The following is a 13,507-nucleotide window of genomic DNA, read 5'->3' on the forward strand; positions in this document are numbered from 1 at the left end:
AGCTTCGCTATAGGTTATGGTAATCGCTTAGCCGTCGCTGGGTCGTGTTACTGCTCTTGCTACTCGGCGGAACGGTGATCCTCCGAAATGGAAACCGTGCGGAACAGATTTCATCCGGAAGAGTCTGCAAATAGGCACTGGTAAACTGGATAGAAGAGCGCACGAAGTAGTTGGCAACGTTTTGCGTTGATTGTGCTACTGGTGTCGATACTGGTTGGGGGGTTTTGACAAGCCATTTATTATCGCTAGTTTCCTTCGTGTAGCTGTGTTGAGGGGTTCACCTGTGCCGCTGGTTAGTGTATTGGGTTCTTTGTTCAGTGTTTGTGTGTGTGTGTGTGCGTGTATGAATGCTCATTTAGGACAAATTTTTCTTGTGGCCAGATAGCCATCTTCTGTTGCAATTTGTAGTACAGTAAAAGCTGAAACCTGGTCGGATGTTTTCACAGATGACAACCAGCGAATTTGTATAGAAGTGAGTGAAAATCCGCGCTCTCGATAAAAACGAGCAACCCTATCCTTTACAAATCAGCCAATCTAACAACAGACTGGGAATGAGCGTAAGTTAGGTAATCGATTCTTCACTTTATGTACGGATTTTTGATGTTCATATCGTATATCTGTTAGATAAATAAGTGCATATGATGTATTTGATCTGAATTTACCAGGAAAGAATCGCATTGGCAGAAACGCGCTCGGCTAAATCAGAGTGGGATTGGTTTATGCAATGCAGTGCAGTGCAGGCAGGCGTTCAGGTGTCTTAAACTTTCGATAGTACAGCTTGGCTGTTGGGTTAGACAAAAAAAAACTCTGGGTTATTTGAATAATTTTAAAATTTTCGAGGACTTTAGATGGCTTAGAAGTCAAGTGTTAAAATCGTATTGAAAAGTGTTTCTTCTCAGGCAACGTTTGTCCATTAAATTAAAAACTACGAAGCTGGTTTTGTATTATAAAAAGCTATGAATTTCCTTTGAGAGTCCACTTAGATGAATTGGACGAAACATTCACACCGTATATACCATGGTAGTGTCATAAGGGCGCGGCATAGTGCATTATAGTTCCATATTGCGGACAGTGTTCGCTAAGACCGTAGTATATTGAAGATTGAAACACCGCTATATATGTGAACTTATGGAATAATAATTCGTAGAAAATACGAAGCCTTGTTTTGCCTTATAGGGCAATAACATACTATATTGCATACGGTGAAAAATGAGGAAGTCGCTCCTTTATGGTACTTATTAAACAGGCAAACCTCTATTGAATCATAATAATTAAAAGCATCATCAGTGCTGCCTTTATTAAAATATTATCCTGCATGGTCCATTAAACTTAAGTGCTGTGCCCTTAGGTGTCGTTGTAAGACAAAGTTTAGTGGTAGTCATACTACTAAGTGATATCGGAGTCGCAGCGTATGGGATCAACATAACTCGAGAAGCATCGATGAGGCAGCATAGATCTTCTTTATTTAAATCTATATTTTCTGTAGTTCTACTTTAATGCTGATTGTCGTCAGCCGTCAGGTGTAGATATGGGTAGTGGTTCCTTGAGCGAGGGCTCTGTACGTTCTGTTAGCCCTTATCAGTCTCACATGACCGCGTTGCTGTTCGATATCTCATCCCGTTGCTACCGTCCGGAACAAGCAAACAAACAAACCATTGCTCGAGTTGCAGTGGCAGGTGACTAGATCTGGGTCCGAGACGGTGACAGAACTGATTGGGGAAACGTCAATGTACGCTTGTTAACAGATTTAACGAGTATCCTACATCTACCTGCCAAGTAGTGATCTTAGAGGAAGATTGTTACACATACTCTTTTGATAGATGATCATAATGGTGATCCTGTACTGTTCGTATCTTTATGGAGTGAACATTTCGGAGCGTAAACGCTCAATCGCGTCGTGGCAGATCAGAGCAGGTTTTTTTCGAAATAATTTCTTTTCTGGTGGCTTGCTTACCGGTATCGATGGCATCGCCGCAAATTAGTTTTACCCGTATAACGGAAGTCGTAGACAAATCATCAGCTTCTTGGTTGGTCCCTCTACTATGTTTTGATCATCGACGACGGTGACCAAGGACACAAACATGTCAACATTTGCCCTTGTTGATTATTATCAAGGTTAATAATTTAGCTTCGATCTCACTGACGAACCCTTGCCGCAATCGCTGCTAATTAGTGAAATCGTTTGAGACATCTTACGGATGATACGGTGTTACGGTACAATAATATGGAAGTGACCATGCATTTCAAAGTATTCGACAAAACGATATTGGGCGTGCATAATGATATTCGTCATATTATCAGTGTGTATGTTTCGAATAGCAGCATTATACGTGTATATCTCTATATAAACGTCATTACATAGACGGGCTCGCTTTTATTCAATATAGCAATAGCATGAAGCGCTCCATTAGTCCCAGTACCATGACGTCCTCCACTGAATGGAAATTAGTTAAGAAATATTTTACCCCAAGTGTCTCCAATTAATCAAACAGATTGCAAACAAATTAATCATGTAAAGATACATATGTGCCGGCGCCACACTCTCAATTGCCTCCCATCAACTAATATCAATAATAATAACTGGCCACCATGCTCTAAACGTCACTAAAGGAAAGAACGTATAGCTAAGAAGATGGATAAGATAACTGTCCGTGACGCTGAGCAAAGCGTGCGAGATAAGCGTCATAAAATATTGAAACTCGGCTAAATTCTTCAGGTCTCTAAAAATATTATTAAGCCATAAATATGGTACAGACATTTAGTTGTAGCGCTTTCTTGTTATAGCAATCTGAAAGATATCCGAACTGGTGCATGTATTGTTTAAACAGGAAAATTGTAATGGTTGGCAAAGACTTCTAGTCGGACCAGAGCTAGAACCGCGATGTTTGTTAACAAGTGGCAACAAGTGAATATCTTATCCAATTTTTCAATATTACGGTATACATGGAGGACAAAACCTGTTACACAATGTTTTGGTTCTTTGCGGTCGTTCATGCCGAAGAGATCGCTGTTATGGCTCGAAGTAGCCTAAAATCGAAGCTGTCAGTTAATATAGCATTACCGTTTCGTCTTTTGTTGCTAAATATTCGCTTATGTTAGTTTTCATGTTAACGTTGAGTTAACGGAGTTGGAAATAATTACTTTCATATTCTACTTCTAACCGTATGCGTGGGCTAGTGAGAGTACAATTTCTTGTGAAGAAGAGCTTTCGGTGGACGCAAGGAACTCGTTCTAAACTTGGAAATCAGAAAGTAAGCTGGATCATAGCATTCTGTAAATTTAATGCATTTCTTATTCGGAAACACGCGCTCTTTTCTCTTAACATGAACTTCTAATTTAGCTAAACAAACCCTATTCTTGGTTGCTGGTTTGTTGGACGTAAAAAAATTAGTTACTTTTTATTTATTTGAAGGACTTATGTTCACTCAAATTCTAAGGCTAAGCTTACTTTTGACTAATGGAAGTTATGGAGCGAAAGAGACGTGTTACGTATTTAAAGTTACCTATCGACAAAATATGAATTGATTTGCCAAATATGGCCTCGCATGGGCCTGGCTATAATAGAGCCTTACCATACTTTACAAACCTGAGGCACTATTATCGCCATATGGATGACAGGCGAGTTCATCTTTGAGTTAGACATTTCTATTGCAAGCTCACGTTGTAGGATTATCAGCTTTTCATCTTTAGCATCATAGACGCTTTCATGGCAACTACAGCTAATTATTAACAATAAATAACTGCTATTTCACAGAAGAAATCAAGACATTTATATTGGTAGGTGGTGGAATCTAACGGGAAAATTTAGCAAGCATTTGTCAACTTTCTGCTGTATGTGTACAAACATTTCACCAATGGCTTGTGGACCATAGTTTTTTAGACAGATGGTACTACACGTTTTGCTATCGTAAAGCTGTCCTCACTCCTTGATTAGTGGAGCTGCCTCATATACAGGGACTTTACGCTTGGTTGCAATTGGTAACCGTAAATATGTAAAGCACCCTGAAGTTTCGAAGCTTTTATTGTCCAGTGGTTAGTAATTATACGCAAGAGATGCCATTTTTTGTCTGTGACGGTCAACAGCGCCATGGTGCAGTGCATTGCCTTCTTGCGCGTTGGTTGGAGATGGTCTTGAGTTTAGAAATCTATGAGATAAATAAAAGCCTGTCTGAGAAGCCGAAATATGAAGCTTCCTTGAACTTTCTCACATGTCACACGTTCATCTAACAAATGAACTGTCACATGTGTTGCAGTTAATCAAGTTATGCAACGTTGGAAAAATAATTTTTAAATACAGAAGGGAATAAACATCATCTAAAATACTAAAAACATGTAGTCAACAACGTTGTGTCAAATAATTATCTCGACGGTTTTAGTAGCGGCAGTGTAAGACTTAAAGCATAAAGGAAGTAGGCAATTTCCACCTCCCTAACATAGTTTTGCTATTATTTTATACGTAAAAGCTACATTAAATAGAATAGAAGCGATGGTACACCTGATCTGACATGAGAAGTCGATTCAACAACGTTTCTGCTAATGTCATTTTTTAATTATAATTTAACTACAAAGACGACAAACATAGATCCATTTTCTATGGGTGAAAGCCGTTCTAGGTTACCAGTTCTTTGATTCTTTGAAAAAAAGACGTGAATAAATGCACATCCAGTGCGGATAGTTGGTGCATGAGCTTTTCTTTTAAAACTTCTTTTTTTGAATATTGCATGTTTGTACTAGCGTGTGGCAACGCCGTGCTGTTTAAATATAATATATATGTAGTCTATCATAAGAAATTTCGAAGGCAAATATAGATGCGAAATTACGTATAAGTTATTTAAACGAAGCAGCAAAATGCAAGCATCATATGAAGTTCTTCGTATCTGATCCGCACCTTTGATGAAACTACCCAACGTTATTTTAAAAATACTATATTGGACCCGAAAAGAACGTTAATGGCAATATAGACTGATACCCTGAATATTTCCTTAAACGAGAATTTTGCTCACTCGTATTGACTTTAAACGAAAGATAGCAGGAACTCTTTGTTGAAGTACCTTTCATTTTTTTGCAATAGATTTTATCAAATGTTCTTTCATGTAACGAAAAGTTAATGCTAGACATACGAGAGAATGAGAGGCAACGTTAGCAAACTAAAGAGCACTTGCTCTAGGACGCAGACAAGTGTTATTTGGTAAAATGCCATTGTTGTCCTAACGTAATAGGTCGCTGCCTGATGGTGTCTGAGGGGTTCGCTAGTAATGCAACGGTGCAGCTGCATGATAGATATTCGGCAAAATAATCAAAGCTTGTTATATATATAAAAAAAAAATCTAAGATTGTTATATATTTAAAGAATGCTATCTGTATAGATACCCAAGGCGCTATCCCAAATTATTCAAGAAACAGGTGAACATTTTTGGCTCAGCGAGTTGCCAGTTTTTTCACAGAGTAATGGGACTTTAATATCATTTTATCTTATATCATTTTATAATCAAACCCAGCTGTTATTAGATATGAATTTGTTGCAGTAGTTCCTATAGGCAGTGTGGTTTCTCACCGATAATAATAAACACACAAAAAACCGATATGAATACGAGATGGAGTTACAGTCGGAATAATAGTGTATGGCCTTGATCATTCAGGTAAACGGGTGATTCTGTCGAGCGTCAAACTTCATCCATATAAATAGCAATGTCGGAGCGGGCTTTATCAAGAACTGAGGTGAGTGCTGTAGGCAACGTTGAGCCACGTTAGATTTAGCCACTGCGCAGATCCTAAAGGTTGTTATTTGTCGGTATGAGCAATTTTTCGACCTAAAACAATAATAGCAAATATAAGCCGCATTAACGTGTTACTTATTAATTAGAAAATAATAGGATTGAATGCACCTTATACCCAGCAGGCTCTCAAGGGCCGAGCAATCCTGAAGAAGTATGTGATGATGAGTTTACGGTTTCTGAAGAAAACCAGAGCAGATTTTCAAAAAATTCTAAAATTTATTATAATTGTGATGACTATGTGCTCTAGTAGGAGCGCATAAACTTAAACGGTTACTAATCATGCTATTTACTTGAACTCGTAATAGTTTAAAAAACATTATGTAAAAGGTCCCGTTTATACTGTGCAGCTGTGTGTAGTTTTTTTTAAATATCAAATGGTAGAACTGCAAGTTCTTCGCCGTTTAGCTAAACCTCTAGATGTCCTAACGCGCAAAACACTGATAGAAATTGTTGATATCATTAGCACGCATCATTTTATGATGCAGAGATTCTTCATGCACATTTTCAGAGAATTGATATACAGCAGGGCTATCATAGAACAACATGAAAGTCGAGAATGATATTCTCTGTGTTTGCCAGCTACGAAAGTGACTGTTGACGGCAAGATGCGTAGACTTGTCATGTCTTTGTTTGAGACAGAGTAAAGGGCGAATAGCAGGTATATCATATCCTAGCAGCAAACGCCTCGCTAGAAAGCTGCAAAGAAATAGCACGTATAAGGTGGTGTGGTCTTCTTTAGCTTGTGCGATCGAATACGTTGCACCTAATTTTGGAAGGATTATTCTACACCACCTACGCCCGAGTTAAATAAATAAGTTTATCCTCATCGTTGAGCAGGTTGTCGCCTACATAGTTTCACTAAAACCAAAGCGTATGAAAGAAATCCGATAGACATTGACGATACTTTGAATCCTCATTTTTGTTTAAAAGTTCAGTGCTTTAGACATTGCTTAAAAGCTTTTGGAGCAATCCGAAAAAGATACTGCTATTCAAAAATATTATTGGCTTTAGAGATTTTTTTTTTTTTTATTTTATTGATTTCACGATTGCTTCGTTTAATTGATGTCTTCATTTTAGCTTGTGTCGCCTCAACCGTTTTGTTGTTACTTATTCTTATCTATTTATTATTCCGCAACTCATTTTCAAGAGATTATTACTCCATTGTCCCACATAGTTATTTCAGAATCGCACATTATTTTTCCCTCTCCAAAATCATTCACTCATCTTCTTGCACGCTAGAAGCTATAATATGTAATCATAACGTGCGTAAACTATTCTACCGTATTATTAGACGATACGTTTACTAGCAAAATTATAATTTATAAAACATTCGCAGATTTCGCATATGGGGCTCTAGGAAACTTTTTCATTATTTTATACTACAGTCTCATTTCGAAAGTGTGAAAAATGCATTTTCCGTCAATGGAGCAGCTACCGAATCAATAACGCAGTACTACTATTCGCTTGTTAAAGCGCGTACCTTTAAAAAATTGTCAACTCAAGATAATTTTTTCGGCTGGTTTACTCAGTTTTACGCGATTTTGTGTTCTGTTTCACCTCTAGCCTAACGTTAGGTAACCCGGTAGGTTTTTATATTGGGTGGTCGAAAAAGCCTCGACGATTATTCGCTTACGTGGGTTTCAAATCATATATCTCAGGCAATATGGATCGCCATTTCAAAGCTGAGATTCGACAGTAGTGGATGCGCAAAGATTGTTGGAACACGTTATTCAGACTTAAGATGGATTGCCTTAAGGAATGAATGAAATGTCTAGAAAAATTCGCTATTTTTACAGTTTTACTATGTCTATAAAGGCACAAATGCTACCCAGGCTCATAAATATGAGCTGTTTATGATCACAATAAGGTAGCGAAAAAAAAAAAAAACGACCTAAAAATGATCTTGTCGTGATGTCGGTAATTTCGGTGCGAAAAATGCTTCGTATAGTTGTCAGGTAATTATGAAAAAGTCATGATGAAATGATTGTCAAAGTTAAGCAAGACTGACGCCCGAGTTACATCGGCAATAATTTAAACGTCTACCATTAAACAGTTTCAAACCTTTCAAAGGAAACCGACTATAAGCAGAAACTCCATATATAGATGTCACATGAATTAACACAGTAGATTTCGTCGATCGAATTTCCATCCGAAAAACTCCATGGAAACGCAACGAAATCCAAGCTATTTCCAAAAGTATTAAAATAAGGAAAAGTTGCATAAAATATAACAACGCCTGAACAAACGCCAAATAAGGTTTGTCGGGATCGAAAAAAGCGTTTGGTGGGATCGGCAGAGAATTGCGCGTTGTGAACTAGTGGAGTTGGCAGAATTTCTAATTCGGATCTCTACTGCCAATAACTAACAAGAACAAGGAAAAATACATTGCAAGTAAGGAACAGAAAGCGCTTCATCTTCGACGATGGAAATGCCAGGCTACGTGCATCTTTAGCAACCTGTTAAAAATTAAAAGAACTTCAATAGGAAATTTTGACACGTTCGGGACATAACCCGGATCTTGCACCATCTTAGAATTATCCAATAGACTTTCTTTAACAGGTTTTTTTTTAATAACGTTGAGTAATTCCAACGCAGGAATGCGCACATAACTTATCATAATTTTTCGACTGAAGCTTGATAGTGATACTGTTATGCCATTACCTGAAGAATGGTAGAAAATTATTTATTAAAATGGCGCTCATTTAGTAATATTGTTTTAAAAATATGAAGGAAGTTTACTTCAATTTTTGCTGAAAAACCGTCAATATTTTTCGACGGAAAATGAGCATGAAATGAGCAATGAAAATATTGAATCGCTTGAACAGATTGTTGGGTGTGCCGTCGTCAAACTTATTCCCGTAAAATTCTTTTCAACGATGCCAAAGTTGGGAGGATCCTACGGCTAAATAAAATGCTGCATTATAGATGAACGTGGTCGATATATGTAATTTATATTCAGTGGTACTAACGTGCAACGCTCTATGCGTTCCTATAATTTATATTATCCAAATAAAGAGCATTGCTCAAAACGGCCAATAAAGTTTTCGAACTGCGAAACTGGGAGTCGGAAAAATGAATTGATTTTACGAATAAACTTTTGCTGCGCGGAACGTGGCACATTTGCCATTTGTACCGAGCAAATTCGCGTTTGTATTTCTAAGTATCTGTATATTCTAGTAGCACACCTGCTGCTTACTCAACCCCAGCCTGCTCTTATACAATGCTCTATGAACGACACATCATTAAGGCAAGGGTGTCTAGGAGGTTTAACCAACCAAGTGGTATGATTTTTTCTTCGGCTAACTGGTCAACACTGTCAAAGGGGCATTTACACAGCTTTAACTTTGGAAGAAGGTCACACATGTTGAACTTTTGTTGGCCTTGATCAAAAGCTATGGCAAAGAACCGCCATGGTCTGTAGGGTGATTAGAGGATCGCTTTCTTTTGGTTTATGTATTCACGTTTAAGTTGTAGGCCTACAAAAATATATATAAAAGTCATCGCATCGATCGATCGCAGTCGAAAGTCACTGCGGAGCGGCTTGTTCGTATATCGCTCAGGGCCGTTCAGTATAGCCTTTTAGAAGCCTATAGTCGCTGACCCTCTTTTGGTGGCATTATTTCTGCTCCAGATACTTTCTTTAAATTGTCTTGGCTAATCTTGACATGTCATCGTTGCCTCTCGTCACCAATGTTCGGCGGTTGACGAATATAACAGATTAAAACGGTAGTCGAGCGCTTCTTTTGTATGTCCAGCGGCTGTTATCATAAGCAGTCAGCAAAGTTGGTGGTAGTCGGTATCGTGATGCCGGCGACATTGTTCAGTCAGAAGGTGCGGGTCCTTATTCTGGCGGGTTGCCGGGCAAATGCCGACTACGCAGCGAGGGTCGTATCGTGTCGTTGGAGCTGACTTGAAGGAAAGTCGGTTTCTAGTCAAAAAAGGTGCGACTGACTCTGTTGACATCGATTATGCTTCCGTGCTAAAAGAGGGACCGGCTACTGCTGCGTCGACGTTGTGATGCAAGGAACACCTTTTGCGCTGTACGATATAGTCAGCAGCGAACTGCCAAGAGTTATTGTGCGGGCGGCAATGCGTTATGAAGATGCTTGTATGGTCCACTGTAAAGGGCACATGGTGGAATAATTTCAAGTGCATGATAAGGGCAATGCATGGCTTAGAGTGCAGCAGTGTTTAATGCTCAGGGTGCAGATTTCGCGCTCGCTCGATATTTTTTTAGCTAAACTGGATTTGCCCGGTCGCAATTACAAATCATCGAACTGGGCCAGCCCTATAATGCTGACTCTTGGACTTCCGGCGAGCCCCACATTTCGAGTGTTTCTGAAGGCTGGAACAGTAACCAATTATCGAACTCGCATCGCAAAAACCGATCGTACTACTAGATTACTTACACAAAGCGTGTTTCGATGCGCTTGCCATTCGCAAACTGTCACTACAATGTTGCTGCATACACAAATCGGCCTTGATAACAAGCCAGATATTTTGGTCGCCGTCGCAGGTCTAGCTCCCGCTCGCCAGAGAAGCGTTATGTTTCGCTGTTTCACGAAGATCAACGGCAAAAACAAAACCCATTGGGTTACTATCATCGGGTCAGCACCGCAGAAAATACCTAGCCAGCTTTGCGTCTGTGCATTGTTGTTTGTCGATCCAGACCTTCCCGTTATCCTGCGACCAAACGGGTCCATTTCCATCATTCCTGTCGTTGCTGTCGGTTGTTTGTTGCGTGGATTCTCCACCCTGTTGCAATTGCTGCCGGTTCTGCTGACGTCTCTCTGCACCGGACTCATCTTAGCTGATGGTGGTAGCAATACTGATTGCGGGCCGACGCACTCGTGGTTACGATATCTGATTGCATCTATAGTCGCTAGATAAATACGTTCGAGGCATGTTGCCCAATATCTGGCTCTCGCTTTGTTCTTGAGTAATCCCCCTGCGTGCGCAGTTGGCTTGTTAGTGTGTCTCTGTGCCATGGAATAGTAACATTATTCGCACTCACTTTACTGTTGGTTGTAACCAAGAAAGTGCTTTCCTTTTATTGCCCCTAAGAAGGAGATTTTCCTCATCACACTACCTAAAAAGCTTTGTCACCGCCTGCAAATCATTCAGGTTATTACAACAACAACTGTTATAAGGACAAGCAATTCCCAATTACTCGGGCAGAACGCTGATAACTCCTAGGTTAATCAGATTTGTTCATTAGTTGTACTGAATTGGTGCCAACCAATGGTCGATATATCTGGCGGGCGACTACATGGGTATATAGATGCCTGTCCGTGTTCTACAGCAACGCAGTGTCGCGTGCACCGAAACATATGTAACGTGTTATCGTCAACAGTCATTCAAGAAAGCTAACGATCTTCAACGAGCAAATAAGGGGCTGCTGTTGCAGTTTACGGAAATGCCCGTTTTTGATGTCCTGGCGCCCGTTGTGCCCATCTGAAACGCAACTGACAAACCGAGCTGAAGGAGTCGCCCGAACGAAACCTTTCCCGAACTGCTCAGTAAGCCGAACTATTGATAATCGTTGGCTCGCCTATTTCTGTGGATCACCTAACTCATGTAATCTTGCATTACGTGTTTGTGTTTTTATAATTTGTCACTGCAACGATAGCCTATTTCTGATACGTTTGCCTTTTTACGGCTCCGATGCCCATTCTGTGCTCAATTGCAAGGCGCAATTCAATGCCCTGTGGTTCTCTTCTGAAGAGCTGCAGGATGATCGTTGATGTTACACTCTAGCTAAACGAAAAACGAAATCGTTATTTCACAATTTGAAGCATCGCTCTTTTGAAAAGTGATCGAAGTGGTCCGTTCGAAAATCCTCGCAGCAAATTACCGTAGTGCTAGAATATCTATGACGTCTCGAAACGCGTATTTTGAAGACTTTAATGTTGTTTCTCTCTGCTTAATAATGATCTACGATTATAATGAATGATACTGCCATGGTCGCACCCTATATGGGCTAAAGGTAAAACAAATGTTTAGGGTGATCTTAGTTGCTTCTAAATCAAAGTATGTATAAATTCAAGTGAGCTTAATTATGTGACAATGTTTTAAAGACAATTCGCATTCCGCTAGACAACAAAATGCAAACACATTGATACTGCGTAAAGAAGTCGCGTATCTGCACATGACCATATTGGTCTATTCATTTAAATGGCATATCCTAATTGAGTTAGTGCTTTCATAACAGCTACTAGTGTGGACTAAACGTTCTTTGTCTAAGGTTGCACTGCTGGTCCAACTATTGAATAATAACACTGCAGCAAATGGACCCATAGGGCGAAGTGTTGGAACCAATAGAGTTTTGTGTTTCGGGGGAGGGGGTGGAGGCGGCGTAATACAACAATGAGTATCGGCATGCGTGTGGGGGACTGTGTCTGGCTGTCTTTCAAAAGAATGAGGATGAACGCTGTCGCTGGAGGATCGACGCCGGCACCCGCACCCACGACCCAAGAAGGATCAACGAATGGAATTTGTGTTACTCTATCGGAGGTTAAAAGCCTGAAGGACACAACGGGGATGATTGCGTCGAGTGGATCACTAGTGAGCGGTGTTGACGCCGATGAATCGTCATCGCCATCTTTGCCGTCAGCGCATGGCGGCGTCTGCAGATCGTTTGAGGTAGAGCAAAGGATCCGTGGACATATACTTTGAGTGTTTGTCGCAGCGTTTGAATTGGCTTGCTAAGTCGCGTTGTTATTGCTATTGCTTGTGTACCTTGTCGCACGACTTACAATAGTTATGTGTTGTCAGGCAAAAGTAGGCTAAGTCGGGGACGGATCATTTCTGACAGAAGCTTACTTTTGTACGTTCTCTATTCACATTACAGGAACAGAATAGCATGATTTGGTGATGAAATATTCCATCGTTTTGTCCTAATGAAAACGCATATATACATTTGACCTTTATGCGTTGTGTGTAAATGAAAACCTCGAGCACATCTACATCGATACTTGATAAGCGAAAACGTAGATAGTGTTAGTCATGTGAGACTTTGCGTGCTATGTTCGGTATAGGTGGCATCATCTCGTATCGTATGAATTTCCCTTACTGGCATAGTGGGTTCTCTATACGTCTTGGTTTTCGGTAGGATTCATTCATGTAAACAGCGAGAGCCGTTCAAGCGGCACGAAGAAGCGTAAAACAATGCACATGTTGTCGCGTTTCGTAACGCCACTTTTCTCCGTAACAGGTGTGGCGGACACATTCTGCAGGCCGGCTGACAATAAACACGAAGAAGTAAAACAACACGATCGACTGCCATAGTTTTCATGTGCTAAAACTGCCACTGTACTTAGGGGCAATATTTTGTATATTGTATTTTGACAATGTATGATGGAGGTCGCGTTTAACTTAAGCATCGGTGACGTCATCGGTAGACGCAGCGATGGGATCAGCCGAAAGCACTGATAGATAATACCGGCCTTGGCTGTAGTGATTATTAATTGTTTCCTTGACAATTATCAAATAGAGCTTGTGTTGTTGACGAAAATGCTAAACTACAGATGGAGCTTAGAAATGACTGGTAGCGTTCCGAAAAAGCGATTCTATATAGCTGTGGACACAAATCGTTCTGTTCGTAAACTGATCAAGCGTGTTACGAGATTACGTAGCAAAAGGAACCGAATCCAGTGTATTAGCTGCTGGGTAAGTCCCTACAAGTTCCGATGACACAGTTCAAAATGAGAGAGGGGTAGAGAAGTTACTCT

General features: G+C 40.1%; 1 protein-coding gene across 16 annotated transcripts in view; it reads left to right on the top strand.

Annotated features, from left to right (window-relative positions):
• Positions 1-6: 6 nt before the first annotated feature.
• The window catches only part of LOC111253725 (oxysterol-binding protein-related protein 3-like), a 28,438-nt gene continuing 14,937 nt past the window's right edge, over positions 7-13,507 (top strand). For 2 of the 16 annotated variants that reach the window (XM_022813559.2, XM_022813560.2), the window contains exon 1: positions 10,911-12,419. In XM_022813559.2, the coding sequence (XP_022669294.1) occupies positions 12,144-12,419 (276 nt within the window). In that variant the 5' untranslated portion in view covers positions 10,911-12,143. The other 14 variants (XM_086975390.1, XM_086975391.1, XM_022813567.2 and 11 more) reach the window with 14 other exon arrangements.

This window comes from Varroa destructor, unplaced genomic scaffold (genome assembly GCF_002443255.2).
Source record: "Varroa destructor unplaced genomic scaffold, Vdes_3.0 BEIS01000007.1, whole genome shotgun sequence".
Lineage (NCBI taxonomy): Eukaryota > Metazoa > Arthropoda > Arachnida > Mesostigmata > Varroidae > Varroa > Varroa destructor.